This window comes from Chionomys nivalis, chromosome 1 (genome assembly GCF_950005125.1).
Source record: "Chionomys nivalis chromosome 1, mChiNiv1.1, whole genome shotgun sequence".
Taxonomy (NCBI): Eukaryota; Metazoa; Chordata; class Mammalia; order Rodentia; family Cricetidae; genus Chionomys; species Chionomys nivalis.
Window position 1 is genome coordinate 30,575,819 of NC_080086.1, and position 20,116 is coordinate 30,595,934.

At 44.0% G+C, this 20,116-nt stretch overlaps 1 protein-coding gene across 9 annotated transcripts in view; it reads left to right on the top strand.

The window, feature by feature from the left end:
* Erc1 (ELKS/RAB6-interacting/CAST family member 1) overlaps window positions 1-20,116 on the top strand; it is a 365,559-nt gene that overhangs the window by 331,079 nt on the left and 14,364 nt on the right. For 5 of the 9 annotated variants that reach the window (XM_057764045.1, XM_057764072.1, XM_057764063.1 and 2 more), the window contains one exon: window positions 3,211-3,399. In XM_057764045.1, the coding sequence (XP_057620028.1) occupies window positions 3,211-3,399 (189 nt within the window). Of the gene's footprint in view, window positions 1-3,210; window positions 3,400-20,116 lie in introns of those variants that run through there. The other 4 variants (XM_057764088.1, XM_057764097.1, XM_057764105.1 and 1 more) reach the window with 1 other exon arrangement.

Genomic DNA, 20,116 nt, shown 5'->3' on the forward strand with positions numbered 1-20,116 from the left:
ATTTTCCTTAACATTTATAACTGTAGAACTGGGCCTGGTTATATAGTCATTATCACAGCTTCTTTCAAGGCCGAGGCAGGAGGATCTCAAGTTCAAGACCAGCTAGGAAAATGTAGCAAGACCCTTTCTCAAATTTTATATTAAAAATAAAGTTAAGAATATAGCTCAATGATAGGGCACTTGCCTAATATGTATGTCTCCCTGGGTTCAATTACCACCACCACTCATAGACACATTCTATAAATTTTGATAAACATAGAATGGTAAAAACATTCATATTTGGATGTTACCTTCTGATTATAACAGATATATCTTGAAAAGTCCATTTTTAACTTTTTCCCAATTTAATATATATAGGTATATTCAAATAAGCTTATATGTGTGGATATATACATATGTGTTTATACACACACAAACTGCATGTTTTTCCGTGGATGTGGACTCAAGAGGTGTGGAAAGTGGGGAAGATGTGAAAGCAGAAGGGAAGATCATCAGAAAGAGGGGAAGGTTAGGAGATCAATATTATCAACGTCTATTACATATATGTGTGACAATATCACAGACCTAGTGGCATAGGAGGCTGAAACAGGAGGATCACTGCAAGTTCAAGGCCTACCTAAGGCAACCCAATAAAGTACTGTCTCAAAACATAATGAAGCAAGAGCTGGAGACATAGCTCAGCGGCTCTTGGCTAATGTGTGCAAGGCCCTTGGTTTGATTCTCAGTACTGTGGTAGGGGGTGAGGAAAGATCACAAAGGAACCCCATTATTTTGTATATAACTGTATTCTTTTTTAAAAAATATTTTTATGGTTTATTTAACTTTATTTTATGTGCATTGGTGTGAAGGTATCAGATCCCCAGCAACTGGATCTTCAGACAGTTGTGAGCTGCCATGTGGGTGCTGGGAATTGAACCCAGGTCCTCTGGAAGAGCAGTCAGTGCTCTTAACCACTGAGCCATCTCTCCAGCCCTGTAACTGTATTCTACCTATAATATGAGATAGAAAATATTAATTTATTTTTGAGACAAGGTCACACTGTTGCAAACTCACTGTCTTAGTTGGGGTTTCTATTGCTGCAGCATACCATGACCAAAAACAATTTGGGGAAGAAAAAGTTTATTGGCTTATATTTCCACATCACTATTCATCATTGAAGGAAGTCAGGATAGAAACTCAAAAGGAGCAGGAACTGATGTAGAAACCATGGACGAGTGCTGCTTACTGGCTTGCTCCCATGGCTTTGCTCAGCTTGCTTTCTTATAGAGCCCAAGACCACCAGCCCAGGAATGGAACCACCCACAATGGGCTAGGTCCTCCTCCATCAATCACTAATTAAGAGAATGTCCTACTGCTTTATTCTATAGAGCTATTTTCTAAGTTGAGACTTCCTCCCTTCAGATAACTCTTGCCCCTCTCAAGTTGACATAAGAGTCACCAACGTACTCATGACTTCCTCCCTCAGACTCCTGAATGCTGGTATTAACAGGCATGTACCACCATACCCAGCCTTTCTCAATCTATTCTTTCCACAGTGAATATGCATTAGAGGTCGGAAATGAAACACAATTCTTTTTGAGGTATTGGTGTGGTTTGTGAAGAACTATCTGAATCTTTGCTTTCTAAACCTCTGCTTTGACTGGGACATCTTCCTTCTCTGACTGGCTGTCTTGATCTCCCGTCATAGATGGGAAATGCTGACCCAGAACTGCTGCAGGAGCCTGCTGACCAGGGGTCTCTTGGAAAGCCTGTGAGCCTTGCCCACAACAGCACTTTAGTGTTCAGTTATTACCTTTAAACAAGGAGTGTGTGTGTGTGTGTGTGTGTGAGAGAGAGAGAGAGAGAGAGAGAGAGAGAGAGAGAGAGAGAGAGAGAATTAGAGTGATGCCAAACTGATTCACTCTCCTGTGATTTGTCTAGCCAGGCCCACTATCTATATTATCTTAAACTTGAGGTAAAAACTTTTTCTGTGAGATTCATGGAGAAATTGGTGTCAGTGTTCAAATGAATACCAGACCTTGTTTCTTTCTATTTGAAAATGATCTAGTCCCTTATTCTTGAGATATGATAAAGGTGTCTTGTTAATAGAAAAATGTCAGGCCAGTGGCATGGAACAGGTACAAATTTCTGGATGTAAGCCCTGGGAACTCTGTCAAGGACCGGCAGCTCCTGTGGCTGACATTAGTTTTGCACTTGCTGTTCAAGCTGCACACTGGAATACAAGACTTAGACCGAATCTTTCCGATCACCTTGGACTGTGACCCCACTGCCAATACCTGGCCAGAGTTTTGTCCCCAAAGCTGTCACATGGAACATGGAACAGGAGCCATCATTCAGTATACTCCCAAAGAGAATCCAAGGACAAAGGGAACCAGAAAGGAAAAAAAATTTATAGGCGGTCTCTTAAGAAAAATGCAGAGCCAGTGTTACAAGTGAGGATTTCAAGTCTTGGCTGTAAGTCAGGTACTTGGTGTTGTATAGAGATCTACCAGTCACTGTTTGCAGAGAAAGAATAGATAGGCTCTGAGAAATGAATGAAGGGAACTCAGCCAGAGTGAGACAGACTTAGTAATGAGTTATCTCATCACAGGTCTCAGCCAAGAACAACACGCACCTTTTCCAGAGACTGAATTTTTCTTCCATTCTGGGAGGTAGAGGACTTACGTGAAATGTGTTACCCAGGCTTTCAGATGAGCAGTTTTCACTGGCAGTCTTTTAAAATCTGCTCATAACAAAGTACACAGAGTGCTTGTGGGGTCACTGGAGACTTTAGGCAGCAGGAACAACATCTTTGTAAAAACAAGCTAGTCTGGACTGGCAAAATGGCTTGACATTAAAGATCCCACCACACCTGAAGACCTGAGTTCAGTCCCAGGACCCACATAGTGAAAGGAAATAATCGAGTCCCACAAGCTGTCCTTTGTCCCCACACACACCATGACAATCGCATGCATATCAAAATTAATAGATAAAATGTAATACATAATAGTCCTGTGTCCATCTCCTGCCTCACTGCAGAGTACTTCATCTGGTACCAATATGCTCAGCCATAATCCCTCCTCACGTCTCAGTAAATAGCACTGTGTCTCTTTATAAAGATTGCAGTCGTGTTGAGAAGAGCTTTGTCTTGGTTTGGGAAGCATAAAGAATATTTGAACTTCTCATTTCAGATTAACCTTGACTTTCCTCCTTTTTTTTTTTCAACCTCAGATCATCCGGCCCCTCTTAGAACTTGACCAAAATAGAAGCAAGTTAAAGTTGTATATTGGACACCTGACAGCCCTCTGCCATGACCGAGACCCCTTAATCCTTCGTGGACTCACTCCACCAGCTTCTTATAATGCAGATGATGACCAGGCAGCTTGGGAGAATGAGCTGCAGAAGATGACCCAGGAGCAGGTAGGTCATGCTTAAGATGTGGCTCAAGCACATGTCCTGTCTGGATGGGTAGTGTTTAGGGGTAAGGACATGGTTCTAGGCACTGTGTGTGCATTGCAATGTGAAGATGTGTATATAGCAAGCGTGGGTATATGTGCATGTACACATGGAGGACAGAGGTCACCCTTACATGTCATTTCTCAAGAGACATCAGCCTTTATCTTTTCTCAGTCAGTGTCTGTCGCTGGCCTGAAGCTCACTACTTTAGCTAGTATGGCTGATCTGTGAACCCCAGGGTTCCTCCTGCTCTCCCTTCCCAGTGCTGGGATTACATGCACACACCACCACACCCAGCTTTTTACATAGGGCTGGGGATCCTCAGACGTGTACAGCAGCACTTTACCAACTGAGTCATCTCTTTAGGTCCCCAATATCATTTCTGGCTGGTTTATAATTTTTTATTTATTTTCAGGTCAACAGACAGTATGCATAATATTATTTTTTGAAATATGTGCTCAGTTAAACATGTATTACCCACCTTTTAAAATTTTTTTGGTGAAGGTTAATTTCACCAAAGTTAGAATTTCAGGTTAATGTAATACTCATGAATGTCCTCTTCCTCATGCTTCTGTTCTGCACACTCCTCAGTGGCCACCAGAGGGGTGGTCTTCATTGTAAATACATTCTGGATACAAACCGCTGGGAAGTGTGGCTAAGGAGACCTATAGCCTAATTCTTCTGGGTCTCTCTTGGGAGAGTTGGGACCTAGTTAGCACAGCCTTCTACCCCAGGATCTGGGACACATTCAAACCTTCAAGCTGTCAAAGGAGCAGCTTGAAGCTAGGGCTGGAGGTAGGTACTACAAAGAGGAGCTTGGAGGTTTATGGACCCCAAGATAGCAACAGCAGGTAAGCAGTAGATGTGTGGTAGTCAAAGTCTTCAAAATGGACACCTCAGTTCTCACAGAACTCGGTCGAAGGGGGAGGAGCTATCCTCAGATTGGTCTTTCAAATTTATCTCAGTTCCACTCTGAACTCCTTTTTGGTCCCCTTCTCCAAACTAAAGCAATGTTGAATTAGTCCAGAAAATGGATGCCTTATAGCATCCATTCTACAAAACAATATTCTCCGTCCTTCAGCCAGAGCTTTGGTGGAGGAAGGGTTGGACATGACGGGTTTGAGAGAATTAGCACCTTCCTTGGAGAAGGAAGAGTCCCACAGACAAATAAGGGCCCAGAGGACCGACCTCGGCCAGGTTGGTCTCTACCCTCTCCTGGCTCCCCTCCAGTGATCACCCCGTGGTTTTGTGGGGGAGGATGAAAGAAACATAAAATACTTCTCCTGGCCATATTTTATTGTTATTGACAGTAATCATTGTTGTGTTACTGGAACTGTTAGGGTCAGAGCCTGAACCCTGGAAACCCTAATGCGCCAGGCTTGGCTACAGATCCTCAATGAGCCAATTAAACAGACGAGTAATAGTGAAAAGCAAAAAAGGGAGATTGATTTAGTTTGGCCACATTGAGAAGAACAGGGTTCCAAAGATATCCCTTTCCTTCAGTCTATCTTTTGGATCTTTACATGAGAAGCTTAAATACAAGGCAGGAGGTACACAAAAGTAGTCCCAGTAAAGTATGCTTCTTCCTATCACTGTCAGAGCTATGTAAAATCTTTTTTCAAGAGACAAGTTCTCTGTTTGGCACCAAATTTCAGCCTTTTTTTTTCTTGCAATATGAGATTTCTGGGGGAAATTCTAATTCCTTGGAGAACATTGTTTTCAATGGTGTGATAACCAAAGGAAAGGACATGAGTGTCTCTTTAGTATATATTCATTCTTGAACTGGGGTTTTGGCTCAGTGGTACAGTGTTTGTCCTGCAAGCAAGAAGCCTGGAGTTTAGATCCCCAGAATCCATATAAATGCTAGGTGTGGCAGCCCTCCATAATCCCAGCCTCAGAGAGCCAGTCACAAACTAGCTAACAAGACTAGTTGTATTAGTACGCTCTGGGTTTCATTGAAAGACCCTGCCTCAAGGAATAAAGCAAAAAAACTAGTGAGGAAGACTCCCAGTGTTGATCTCAGACCTCCACATGCATATTCATGCACTCACACCCGTGCACACACCTACACGAGGAAAAGAATAAGAAGGAGTATCTTCATTCTTGCTAGGACAGATGGTTGTGCAGTAGATATCTGAACTTACTCTTAGATGAAATTTTGAATTCTTGTTCCACATCTCCTCTATCCCTATCCCACCCAATAACCACCATTCTTTATCTAGGTTCAAGACTGTTAACCAGATAGTCCCAGCAGGTATTTGTAGCCCTTAAGGAAGTGCTGTCTGATTGAGAGTCACTTGTTCTGACCACAGAGGACCAACCCAGAAAGTTAACCTGTTGTAGGGCTTCATGTTGAAACGTTAGCCACTGAAGAAAAGGCATGGGTCAAATTAGTGTCATAAATCTTCAGCTGTCTTTACAAAGCACGACTTATTAGAACATACTGGTCAGGTCTTAGACTAAAGGATCTTTAGAAACTGACATGGTGGCGCATGCTTGTAACCCATCACCTGGGTGGTGGAGACAGAAAGATGAGAAGTTCATGGTCACTCAAACTGTTTTCTCTTGAGTGTTTGAATCTGTCTCGATTATAACAAAGCATGAAAAAGACCATTGGGTAGAATTAGCTTGAGTTAACCCTTGGTGACGGCCAGTGAGAAAGTAATTCTGTCCCATCAAATTGACCTGTGTTCTGACCTTTAGAATTTAAGGAAACACAGAGATAGGAGAATTAGCACAGGTTCCAGGCTAGCTAGGGCTAGAGCAAGACTTTGTCTCAAAAAAACAATACAGTATGGTCTTGTTCCTGTTTAAAGCATCATTGTTTTCCTTCCTTCGCACCTTCATGGCTGCCATTCCTTTCTTTCCCTCTGCTTTGTCAAGCCCATTTCCTCACTACTCGAGCAAGTTCATCACCACAAGTTCAGTTTACTTAGTTACCGCTTCTCTCTGTGACTCTGCAGGTTGTTATTTCCCAGGTAATCTACCCCTTGTTGTTGGGTTGCAGTGTTCACTAGCACTTTCTGTGTCCTCAGCAGAACTGGCTTCTTAGGTACTAGGTCTGTTGTCAGTTTGCAAGGTAAATGAAGAAAATACACATAAGACAAATGGTATTTAAGGTTCCCAGTATCTTGTCATGCTGGTGCAAAGTTAGTACACATTTATGGCTCTTATGCAAAGCTTTCTTTATCAGAGACCTTAAGATCTCCTTTTGTAGCAGTTGTAGCCCTGTTTGTCATTCGTTTCTTTACAGCTGAATAAAAGTCAGATTTTGGAAATAATTCAGTGCATACTTCTTCAGTTTTGAGCACTTATAAGTAAGTAAAGGAAATTTGTACTTCCCTAGACAAAAAGGGGGAACCGGGCCTGTTCTTGGAAGGCAGAAGTAGTTGGGTCTCTGAGTTAGAGGCCAATGTGGTCTACAGAGGGAGTTCCAGGACAGCCAGGGCTACACAGAAAGACCCTGTCTTGGAAGAAGAAAAAAAAAAAACAGAAGGAGGAGGAGGAGAAGAAGAAAAGAAAGTGAGAACTAAAAGGGTTCAAGTTTTGAGTTCAAGAATACTGAGACAAATTGTCCTCTTTATAAGATCTACTCTAGAAGAGCTGTTAACGCTATAGAGAGCAGCAGCTGAGGGAGGCGCACATGGTAGAGCGAGAGTCCCTTCTTAATGTACTTTAGAGGAAGCGGGTGGGAAAGAAGGTTGAAAGTTTTCCGGTTGCTGGGGTAACAGTGAGGAGTCAGTTAAAAGTGCCGGGTGGCCATAAACTTATTTCCTAGCTGGCCATTACTAGGAGAGGCAAGAATCTAGAGAGACCAAACTGCTGCAAGAATCTAGAGAGACCAAACTGCTGCAAGAATCTAGAGAGACCAAACTGCTGCGGTCACAGCGCTATCACAGCCCAGCCAAAGTGGGGAAACGATCAATAACGTGATCCTGGTTAGCAAGAGTCGCCCGACAAGCCAGAGGAAAACAAGGTGTGTGCCTTCTCATGCCCTCAAAGAAAAATGTCATGAAAATCAAATTACACCCTTGAATTTGATTCAGTAGAAAGACATGCTAGGCACAGTGGTTCTCGCGTTCAGGAGGCTTAGACACAAGCCAGTTCCAATGAATTCAAGACCATCCTGGTTTATTTACCTAGTCCAGGCCAGCCCATACTACTGTACTACAGAATGATTCTGTCTTTTATATATGAAACAAGATGTTTATCTTCATCCACTTTTGCTAGAAGCACAGTATCACTCCTTGGGCAAATCATAAAGAAAAGTTTATTTTACAGTTCTGGTCCAAGGTCAAGGGCCTGCATCTGGTGGTGGCTTTCTTGCTGGCAATATCCCCAGGCAGTGCGGTATATGGTAAGAGAGGACAATCACAGGAGAGACCTTCCAAAACTGGCTTTGATAGCAAAGGCACTCTGGGAATAGTGTGTTAATCCGTTAACCTATGAGTGTGTGAGTGAGCTAATTCAGGCGAGTGGAGCACTCACCTCTGGAAATGCCCACCTAGCTTTACCTTTTCTCTTTTAATAGGGATTAAATTGCAACCTAAGCTTTAGTTGCAGCAAACTGTATTCACACTGCATGTGGTAGTGTTCCTTCTGCTATCCTGACTTGAAAAATCTCTTTTGACCAAATAGAAACAAAACTCAATAGACATATTTAAAGTAATGGTTCTGCCATCTTAAAACACGCATACACACACCATTACGGAAAAATCAACAATAGTGGAATCAGATGGATCAGGACCCAGAATCTGGATCTGTCTCTCTCCAGTTTTGGGACATCAAATAATTCTTTTGTTTGTTTTGTTTTGCTTTTTGGTTTTGCAAGACAGGGTTTCTGCCGGGCGGTGGTGGCGCATGCCTTTAATCCCAGCACTTGGGAGGCAGAGGCAGGCGGATCTCTGTGAGTTCGAGACCAGCCTGGTCTACAAGAGCTAGTTCCAGGACAGGCTCCAAAAAAAAAAAAAAAAAAAACACAGGGTTTCTCTGTGTAGTCCTGGCTATCGTGTAACTTACTTTGTAGACCAGGCTGACCTTGAACTCAGAGATCCACCTGCTACCACCTCCTAAGTGCTGGCATATGCCATGACTCTCTCTGGTGTTTTCTTGGGGTCTGAGAGATTAGCTTGAATAAAACTGGACAGAAGGTACATGGAAGGAGCAGGCACATGCACCTCAGCACCATATGCTATTAGTGGCAGCTAAGTTTGCCTCTTTAAACTTAGTTTTCTTTTTCTTTTGTTTGTTTGGTTTTTGTTTTTGCTGCTGCTGCTGCTGCTGCTACTGTTTGTAAGACAAGATCTCATAGCCCTGACTAGAGCTTACTGTAAAGACCAGGCTAACCTAAACCTATAACACTCCACGTACATCTCTCTGCCTCACAAGTAAAGGTGTGTGCCACCATACCCAACCTTGATCTTAGTTCTCTGACACCCTGTTCCTTCACTTTTCAGTGGGTTTAATTACATAAGACGCTTGTGGCTAGATGCCAGTTGTCCCTGTTGCCATCACCACTGTCTTCAGGTGATGCTTTACTAAGAACTTCCCCAACTGGAATGTTCCCCTTACTCTTTAAACATGGGAAATTATGATCCTGTGTTTCTAGTCCTATGTGGACTCTCTTATTTTGAACTTCCAGTTAGTCTCTATCAGTGTTGTGATTCAGAGAATATAAAGATGGAGTCATCAAAATTATTTGCAGCAAATTCTAAAAGGTTTTCCTGTGAAACTTTTCACTTGCTATTATTAGGTTTTGTTTATTTTTTGTTTCCAGTTTTGTCCTCAAATCTTTCTTATCTGTGTGTGATTGCATCACTATGCTTGCTTGCAAAGACATCGTCTAGGCAGTCCTCGAACTCAGTATGTACATGAGGAAGGCCTTGAACTCAAGATCCTCTCCCCTCCCTCCAAGTGCTAAGATTAAAGGTGTGTAATACCTTACCCAGACATCACAATTTTATTTTTTCCTTTTTCAGGTATATGTATTTGGGTGTGTGTGTGTGTGTGTCCTTAGGTTGATATTGGGCCTGTTTTGTGATTGATTTGTCTTCCACTTATTTTTCTAAGACAGGATTTCTTAGTCAAACCCAGAGCTGGCCTACATAGCTAGTCTCTCTAGCCAGCTTACGGAATCCTCTTCACAGGCTGGAAGTACAGATGGGTTGCCTAGGTACCCGGCATTCATGTGGATTCTGTGCATCCAAATTCTAGTCCTCTTCCCTGTAGAACAATCACTTTAACTGCTGAGCCATCTCCCTAGGCACACACATGTTACTTTTTATGAACTATTTCAAGCATTCCAAAAAGTAAAGAGGTTGATATAATATTGCCTGTGATGTTTTAAAAAGAGAACTGTCCCCCACAGGCGCCAGCTCTTAAATACCTGGTCCCCGGTTGGTGGTGCTAATTGGGAAGGTTGAGAGCAGTGGTTCTCAACCGTCCTAATGCTGTGACCCCTTAAGACAGTTCCTCATGTTGTGTGACCCCCAAACCATAAAATTATTTTCTTTGCTACTTCATAATGGTAATTTTGCTACTGTTAATGAATCCTATCTAGTATGCAGGATATTTGATTTGTGACCTCTGTAAAAGGGTCATTTGACCTACAGGCTGAGAACCACTGGTCTAGAAGGTACAGCTTTGCCAAGGAAGTATGTCAGTAGGGATAGGCTTCGAGAGTTTAAATTCAGCCTCATCCTGCATCAGAATGCCCTCTCTGTTTCATGCTTGTGGTTGAGTTATGAACTCTCAGCTTCTTGTTCTTTCTTCCATAAGTTGCTTTTGGTCATCACAACAACAGAAAAGAAACTAATACAAGACCCTATCTCAAAAATATGAAAAAAAAATATGAGACAAGGGCTAGGGAGATGGCTTTGTTGATAAAGTACTGAGGATCTAAGTTTGGAATCCACAGCCTGTGTGAAAAAGCCAAGTATGAGGCTGAGGGGGTGGTCCAGAGGGTAAAGTACTTGCCACGCAAGTGTGAGGACCAGAATTTGCATCCCTAGGGCCCACATAAAGCTAGAGACTGTAGCACATCCCAGTGCTCCTAGGGCAGATAGGCAGCAGAGACAGGAAACTCCCCAGAAGCTCATGGGCCAGTTAGCTCAGTGTAAGCCTTAGTGAACAAGAGACCCTGTCTCAAACTAGGTGGAAGGAAAAGATGGACCCCTGAGATTGTTCTTTGAGTCTGACATGCCCATATTCACACACAAACATAACACACTATTTATACATACATACATACATACATACATATATACATACACACATACAAAAATATTAAAATAGAAAATAAATTTGAAAAGTGCTGTGGTACATATTTGTAGTCCAAGCTGTGGGAAGGCTGGGGCAAACGGAACCCAGGGCCTACTGGGAAGCTAGCCTATCCTAATTAGCAAGTTTCCAGCCAATGAGAAACCTTTTCTCAAAAAACAAGGTAGCCTGGGGCTGTAGTTCATTGGTAGAACACTTGCCTAGCCTCTGTGAGGCCCTAAGTTCAATCCCCAGTACTACCAAAAGAGTGGATGGGAGATGGACGTCTCCTGAGGGGTGACACAGAAGTTGTCTTCGAGCCTCCGTAATACATGCATGTGTGCCCCACATGTGGAGACATGTATGCATGTGTGTACACACACACACACTCTTATAAACTTAAGGTCTGTGCTCTGAACAGGTAGAGAGTTGGCTCTGCAGTTAAGAGCATACCACTCTCACAGTACCCGTATCGGGCAGCTCACGACCACTTGTAATTCCTGATCTGGGGGATCTGGCACCTTCTTCTGTCCTACATTAGCACCTGCATTCATGTATACATTCTCACATCAACACATGTACATGACACAGTTAAATACCTTTGCTTTTAGTTGTATGTCAGTGTTTGGTTGTTTAAAGGTCACACCCTGACCTACAACCTCCCTTTGAAGTGTTAAAGCAGTTCAACTGGTAGATTCTACTAAAACATTAAAAGTGTATTTTTCCCCTAGAGTACAAATTCTTTTTCTATTTTTCCACCATAAATGCTAGCTTCCCACCATGGGTCGAACCACACTGGAATGAATTTGTTTCAGCCAGCTGCTCTGTGGGTCACTGAGCTTGGATTCTAATCCCTGTTCCCAGCACTTGGTCGCATTTTTATTTTTCAGGAAATATTGTTTTAAAACTTGACTCAGTCCTTGTCTTCTTGGATTCTTTTTCCATTTGTTCTCTCCAATTGCTGGATAACTCGCATCCTACCCTCTTCTGAAAGAAGTGGTCTCAGGAGTGACCATGCTGGAGCAACACTCAGCACAGAACCTGGAAGTCCCTTCCATTGCTCAGGGCTCATCAGTCACTGGCCATAGACACGACATTCCATTCTTCCCTCCTGAATGGCTTTGCCTTGTTGCTGTGCCACCCAAGTGAGACAAACGGACACAGGAGCTGGTGGGGGCAGAGCCTGAGAAACAGCAGGGACAGAAAAGAGAAAGAAGAATGGTTCTTGGTGGGTGACAGACTTTGTTCTGGTTCCCAGCCTTGGTGTTTGTGATCTGCTTTTCTTCTTTGTGTGATGTCTGAACTTGTTTTTTCAGCTCAAACTCTGAACTCTTGTCCAAAGCACTAAGAGCAGCAGCACACGAGAGGCTGCGAAAGGCAAGACTAGTGATGTAGCAGAGAATAGCAGAGCCCTGAAGATAAATGTGCATTTGCCTCGGAACTGAGCATAGGAATGTGCGCATGCTGTATGTGTCTTGACACATTTATGAAAATACACAGCATAGTAGACTCACTTTTCTTCTCAGCCATGTTCTCACACAATCTGGCCTTTTCTTCTTCCACAGTATCTTGCCAGTTGGATGCTGAAATATCTGACAACGAAAACTTATGTATAAAAAAGAACTGTTGTACAAGCATAAGGATCTGCATTTGACCCCACCCCCATCAGAACCCATATTGAAAAGCCAGGCAGAGTGGCCCGCACCTGTATCCCAGTGCTGGGGAGGCAGAGGGGGGGCTGCCTGGCTCTGCTGTGGAGAGGAGAAGGGATATGGCATAGAGCTGAGTAGACAGCACAGGAGGGGCTCAAAGCTGACAGAGCACTGGCTTCGGACACTAGAACCCAAAACGCTTACCTTGTTTCTGATGACATTCCCTAGCACTAAGTTGAGGAAACAAAGAAGAAACGGGGATTTGACTGTAGAGGATTATAGTCAAAAATAGCTCTTTTGCATTCTTGAAATTACACAAACATTAAATGTTATTTTCCATTCATTCCCAGTATAGAAATGGTATGTGGTGTTTAGTGTCTACATGTAAGAATATACAAGGCACAAAACTATAGGCTTCTGCTAAATGTAGAATAACATTATTTGTGCCATTGGGGCAAGAATTACAAATTAGGGGACCTATGTTAAATAAGAGAATGTAGATATAGAAGTAGAAACCCTTCTAGACAGGCAGTGTGAACCCAACTACTTGAGAGGACTACTTGAGCCTAGGCATTGGATCCAGCCTGGGAAACGTAAGGAAACCTGAACTGTTAAACAAACAGACCTTCCCCCAACTTTGTTGTAGAGCAGAGGATTCTGTCATCTCTGTCTGACACTGCCTGACTAGGAAGCTCTCGGTCCCCCTTACTCACCTTACTGTCCAAAGCTCCCTGGGACAGTGAGGTAAATATTGAAATGGTATATGGACACATTCTAAATACAGACTTCCTGCATTTTATCTTTGCAGCAAAAAAGCAAAACAAAAAATCACTGGGCCTTTTTTTTCTCCTACAAATTCATTTGTGTGTGTGTGTGTGTGCACGCGCGCGCGCATGCACGCTCTCTCATGAATGTGATATGCTTTAATTATGATGTATTCCCCGCTATATGCCACTGCCACTATCCTCTCTTCTCTTCTCCCCTCTTCTCACCCAAACCCCTTCTTCCTCACAAGGCACCAGGGCCTTACTTAATGTAGTTTGTATTTAGTTAATATTATCGTGGTTCACAGTGGACTCAAGTTCTAAAATATGAATACGTTTTGTAACTGGCAAAGCTCTGTACTTGTAGTGACAGAAATACCTTTTAGCTCCACTGATTACCTTATTTTCTTTTGTGTTGACAGGAACCCCGCGAGAGTGCCTGTGGGGCAGTTATTTATTTACCATGTTAGAATACCAATTAGTTTTTAGATTGAGCATGGTTAAACAGAAGCCTGTTGTCTCCAGTGTCACCTCCCACAGACAAGGCCATCCCAACTAAGGAAGGAAGAAAATGTATTCAGCTGAAACTGTGGAAGCCACACCAACAAAGCCCTTTCAGGCGCTGTGGTCCTAATGCCTTAGAGCCTTTGGACATGAAAGTGTCCAGTCCAGTCATGGTATTTAAAATAAGTTACCATTAGCACTCTTTCAGAGTTTTACCAAAGGTTTGATGGCATTGACCTCACTTGGCACTATCTAGAAATAGAAGTCACTTAAAGTTCTTCAGGATAGTATCTCCTGTGATGCATGCCTGAGAACATGGAGGTAGCAGTGTCTGTGTGTACTGGAGATTCTCAAGGGGAAAGTGGTGCACAGTTTCAGATAGAAATATGAGTGAGACCACACCCTTCTCTGTGGAACTCGACTTCCCAGGACAAAACCAAAAGAGGGATCCTAATACATAAGCAATTTTCAATATACATGCAGACACTGCTGCCATCTCCCCCTAAACATACCGCTACCACCCATGACTCAAAGCCTCCCCCATTCCAAGTCAGGGAAAGTACTGGCACAGCCTCCATTCCTGGCACAAAAGTTCCAGCTCTTTTGAATTACCCAGACCTCCACACGAGCCACCTACCAGGCATCCCTGCTCTTGTTGGGACCACTGCCATAGAAGTGCTAAGAGCCTGCAGATTCTAAGTCAGAAAAATGGAACCAGGCCATGACTCACTGTCATATTCCCAACATGGAGAGTTAGATCAGGATAGAAATGGTCAGTGGACTCACTGTCATATTCCCAACATGGAGAGTTAGATCAGGATTGAAATGGTCAGTGGACTCACTGCATTGTAGTCCAACAGCAATCCATTAGCTTCCTCTGCTTAAAACACTGTATAGGGGGGCTGTGGTCATTTGAATGTAATTGACCCCCATAAGCTCATAAGGAATGGCACTATTAGAAGGTGTGGGTTTGTTGGAGTAGGTGTGGCCTTGTTGTAGGAAGTATGTCACTGTGGGGGTGGCCTTTGAGGTCTCATATATGCCCAAGCCAGCTCAGTCTACTTCCTGTTGCCTTCTGATTAAGATGTAGCCAGCACACTGCCATTCTCCCTGCTATGATGATAATGGGCCGAACCTCTGAAACCATAAGCAAGTCACCCAAATCAAATATTTTCCTTATAAGAGTTGCTGTGGTCATGGTTTCACAACAGAAGAAACCCAAACTAAGACAGGGGCTCACATAGAATTTTATCCTCGTTCTGAAGGCAGGAAATCTAAGATCAGGGTGTTGGTTCTGGGATCCTTGGCTCTCTGGTGGCAGACTTCTCATTATGTCCTCACACAATCTAGCCTGTGTGTCTGTATATCTAAAATGGTACCCGTGTATCCCTGATGCCCGCAAACATCCAGACTTCCACTACTTACAGCACCAGTCATACAGGTGCCGGCCACACTAAAGGCCTGAGTTAGCATCATTACCCTTTAAAAGTTCCGTCTCCAAATATAGGCACACCCCCAAGGTTCTGGGGATTAAGACTTCAACTTGTAAATTTTAGAGGACTCAGCTCAGTCCGTAAAGCATGAGGACTACTTCAGAACTAATTGCTATTGGGCCACAGTTTCACAGTTTTGATTTAGCTGTTTCTATACCAGCTATAGAAAATGCATTCAAATAAGCCTTGGGCTTTTGCCTGCCCAAAGGTAAGGGTGCATCCACCAGTGACAGAGGATTCCCGCAGAGGACACGGGGATGCCAGTTACTTCCACCCAGGGAGCCTTGTGAGGAGCACTGTCTATAACAGTCACAAAGCCACAACAACATCACTAACACATGAAATCAGGAGCATTTTAGGGATACAGTGATGGTACTCATCTACACAGCTCAAAAACTGTCCTACTGCTCTGCCCTCCCTTTGACACAAAGGATGCTAGACACAAAAGAAAATGCTGAACCTAGCATGTGCTGACTAGAAGAGAGCCTTTAAGTTCAGCCCTAAAACTCAGGCAATGGTGGATAAGATTTTTCATGGGGTCCTTTTTAGTGAGAAATAATGGTTTTAATGTTATCATTCTGAGTCTTATCTTTTGTAATCAAACTGTGAGCCAGATACCAGGTGGCTCTTATTTCTACCTTGGCAGAAAAAAAAAATGTGATGTGGTCGTGGCTTTAAGCTAGTATAATGGACAGGCATGGTGCCCACTCCAGTGGTCCTAGCTAAACCAGGTCAGTCTTACCATGGGCCACACGTGATGTTAACATGCCACCGTTCTCCAGACTTTCTGACTTGTGCTATTGGTATATCTAGAGTCTGTAGGAAATCACTCTACATTCGCAAGGCTGAAGCAGAACCAAGTCCAGTCAGAATTCACTCCTAAAGGAAAGTGTTCCACAACTGAAGCTCAGAGTGCAGCAAGCAGGAGGATCTTGGAAAGATAAGGTGATGAGATCCAGAGCAGGTGTAGTGGAGTTCTCTGGAGCTGAAACTTCGAGCTGGAAATAGCTTGTGGCTTCCCACCGGGTATGGTTGTTTAACTCTTATTTGAAAAGGCAAACCACGGATGGGCTCTGCTAAGTCAGACATCATGAAGTCTAGAAAGAATTTGAAGAGCACCTGTCTCAAGACAGTTAAACCCAAATCAGTGAAATGTCCCATCCAAGATGGGGAAGCCAAGTGGCATATGAGGCTTCTGTTTCCAGTATTGGCCCACTGCTGCCCCTTACAGCCTGAGAGTAAACTCCGTGTGTCAACTTCAGCAGGACTGACACTTCCAGATGCAGAACATCTTGTCAGTATGCTGCCAGACGACTCAGTGCCAGCTCGGGCTGAGTGTGTCTCAGGATAGTGCAATTAAGTGTACCACCCAAGCCTCTGGATCCTTCTGGAGAAAGGGGGAGTTTATGTAACCCCTTGCAGAGCTGTAACTTTGCCGTCACTTCACTGGTTCCCTGGAGGATTGTAGAACTCTTAGTGTTCTACCCATAAATCCTATTCAGTGCCCTGCAGCCATCAGCAGTGGTCCCACAGACACTGGGGATCGTTGTACAGGGCCACATGCAGCCTTATCTGGGCTCTGGTTCATTAGGGTTGGCCTTCTCAGGTTATATGCAGACGAATGCTTCCAGGGTTTCTCAGTCTCCCTCATGACTGTGTTTAACTGAATTCCTCCTTCACTTCTCTTGAAGGCTGAGCCCACATTCTGTTTCTGGCTCCCTAGAAGGAGAAGGTGGGAGGAAAGATCTGTCTGTTCTCCAAGTGCTTGCCTTGTCTTCTCCATTTAGGCCAAAGCTATGTAGGGCTGAAGGTATGAATGCCATGGCTTTGCCGTATTTCTTGGAGCTGCGTTCCTAGCATTGAGAGCCTTAAATATTCATTGAGCCAGATTAGACTGGAAATATCCCTAGAGTCTCCCTATCCTACCCTCCTTGACCTATGTAAGTACTGCCTGCAAAAGTCTGAGATGTAAGAGGGTGTGGGAATAGTTTTCTTTCAGTCCTAACCTTCCTTAAGGAGCTTTTGAATCATATCCCATACTTCCCTTCGGCATGCTAAAATTAGTAACATGCTACCCTGCCCCCATCCACCTCCATGCTAGGCACATCAGAAACAACATTCTGTATCACGCTATGTGATACTCGCATCTTACCGCTGTGCATGGTCATCCATGAAATGTTTACCGTGTTTACCCAAGGACAACTTGGATGAGCACACCTGACCTCGAGTGTGTACCCAACTAAAGGATCATGCTGTCTCTTCCTTCAGGGGTGACCAATCAGATAATATATCAGTTTTGCATTAAAATTAAAGAGAAAATTCAACAAGGTGACCACAGGAGCCTTTTCAGTCTTTGCCCATCACTGACACTCATGTGGGATATCACATGTTGGGAAGAGAGGTCCTGGGAGTGGGCATATTGTGCATATGCCACAGTGGCTGCAAGGCTCCCTTCTCTCTTCCACTTGGCCAGAGAGTGGAGTGGGCCTCATGTTGCTTCTGCACTTAAATCTCAGCTGCAACAAGGCCTTATTCTTACCACCCTGACAGCTTCAGCATTAGATCTCCTAATCCGTTGTTTGGTTTGTGTGGGGGAGGGGTTGTTTTTTTCACCCTTTCATTTTGACACTCTTCATTTCTGAGAGCCAAACCAAACACATGGGCCTGGCCAGCCACCCTGCCTGAGTCTGTGCTTCTCAGAATATCGCTGTTGTTCTGATAGATCCCTTCAGCAAGAGGGCGGTTTGCTTTCATTTTGATAATGGTGGGCAAGTCTCGGTTCATTTCAGTTAGCAGATGAATGAAGATAATGAGAGGTGCTGCCAAGTCAACGCGGAAACAAGACTTGGAATTCTCGATGATTAGAAATGCTTGTTTAGACCGTGCCACTGCAAGCCCGTATAGAGCAGATCCCAGGCTTGGTAGCATGTCCTTGTGACCACCTGCTACCCTTGCCTCAGGTCTCTACTTCTGTTCAGTAAGCCACCCAGGTAATTGGCTTATTATTTGTGACAGTATGCCACAGTTTCTGAGGCTGTTTCTCCTTAGGAAGAGATTACCATTCTCTTGGCCCTTCAAACACAGTGGCTATAGAGCACCAACCAAAGCAATGTGAATGCCGTGTTGAGTTTCTCCTATTCCCACTTTTTAAAAACTTTTTATTTATTCTTTGTGGATTTCACATCATGCATTTTTATTCCATTCATCTCCCCATCCCTTTGTATCCACCCTTTGTCCTTGCATACACACCCAAAAAAATTTAAGAGAGAAGGAGAGAAGAAAAATCTCATCATGGAAGCTGTGGTATGTAGTGGTAGCTGCGGTGGGCTGCGTTCCAGCCGCTCTGGCTCCCGGCTCCCGCATGGCTTCCCGCCACCCAGCTAGCTTATGCCCCAAAATAACAACACAAAAACTGTATTCTTTTAAACACTGCTTGGCCCATTAGCTCTAGCCCTTACTGGCTAATTCTCATATCGCGATCAGCCCATCTCTAATAATCTGTGTAGCATCAGTCTTACCGGGAAAGATTCAGCATGTCTGACCTGGCGGCTTGCTTCATTGCGTCTGGCCGGGAGAGGGGAGCATGGCCTCTGCTCCAGAGAGCAGAGCTGTCGAGTCTGAGCTCACTTCCTCTTCCTCCCAGCATTCTGTTCTGTTTACTCCACCCACCTATGTTTTAACCTATGAGGGCCAAGCAGTTTATTAGTTAACCAATGAAATCAACAGATTGATATATGACACTCCCACATCAGTAGTATGATGCAGTGAGTCATACAGTAAAGCCTTTAGTTCATACATCTTTACTTGCAAGTGTCCATTGCACAGAGTCATTGGTCTGGTTCAAGGCCTCTGGCTTCTGCTGCACTATGATTGCTGGACCCTTATTGGGACTCCTCTTGGATGTCCTGTTGTTGCCCTGTGTCATGGAGGTCCTGCAGCTTTGGGTCTGCAGGACCTGTCTCTTCACATGCTCCAGCAGATCACAGATTGGGTAGATGTTGGGGTGGGCCAACTCATAGCCCTGATTCTGGGCCTGGGTGGTTGCTGGGTTAGTCAGCCTGCCAGCTATCCCTCATCCGCACCACCAGGTTGAGCTCTCCAGCATTGCCCTGACTAGCTCACCCTAAGGAGCAAGGAGCAGAGCCGGTATAGCACTCTACCAAGACATAGCCTCTCAGGAGAGACAAACCTGGGGAGTTGTTAGAGACACATTATCACAGAGGAGACACAGATTAGCTCATCTAGGTACAAATGTCCTAGACAGGAAAGCAGTTGCATTTTAGATGTGTCTGTATATAAGTAGGTTAGAGATTGAAACATTAGTATCCTAGCAACGCTTCAAAGTAGAGTGCACATGCATCTGGAAACCACAGACTGACCTATGGGTGGTTCATGCAGTTTCCTGAGGTGAGCACACTTCCCTATACCTCTTCAGGCCTGGGTCTTACCTGTAAGGTAGAGACCAGAACTGGTGGTTCTCCTGCTCCCTCCAGGCTGCGAATTGAAATTTCTAGTGCAGCCCAAGATAGCAGCTCCCAATACTGCACCCAGGGTATCAAAAAGAATGCCTTTAGAGTAGCTGGGACTTAGAAAAAAACTCTTATCTATCTGAGGGCCGAACTTTACTGAGGGGTAAATAAGGGAACATATGCTTTCTGATGTCTGATGGTAACTCGGGGTAAAAAGGAACAAGCACACGCTTTCCTGGATGGTAAGCTTCTCTTTTACATCATCTTAAAGAATCTCTTTCTGAAAACTTCTCCATCTCCACACAGCTACTTTATACACACTTTTGCATACATAACACTTGTCTCTCCATCTCTCATACTTCTGCACATCCAGCTACATCTCCCTTTCAGGAGGGGGACACACATTCTGTCATTCATTCATTCACTTATTCACGCACCACCTCCTACATCTCACACACTTCTACTGCAGCACACACTTCTACTCCAGCACACACTTCTACTGCAGCACACACTTCTACTCCAGCACACACTTCTACTGCAGC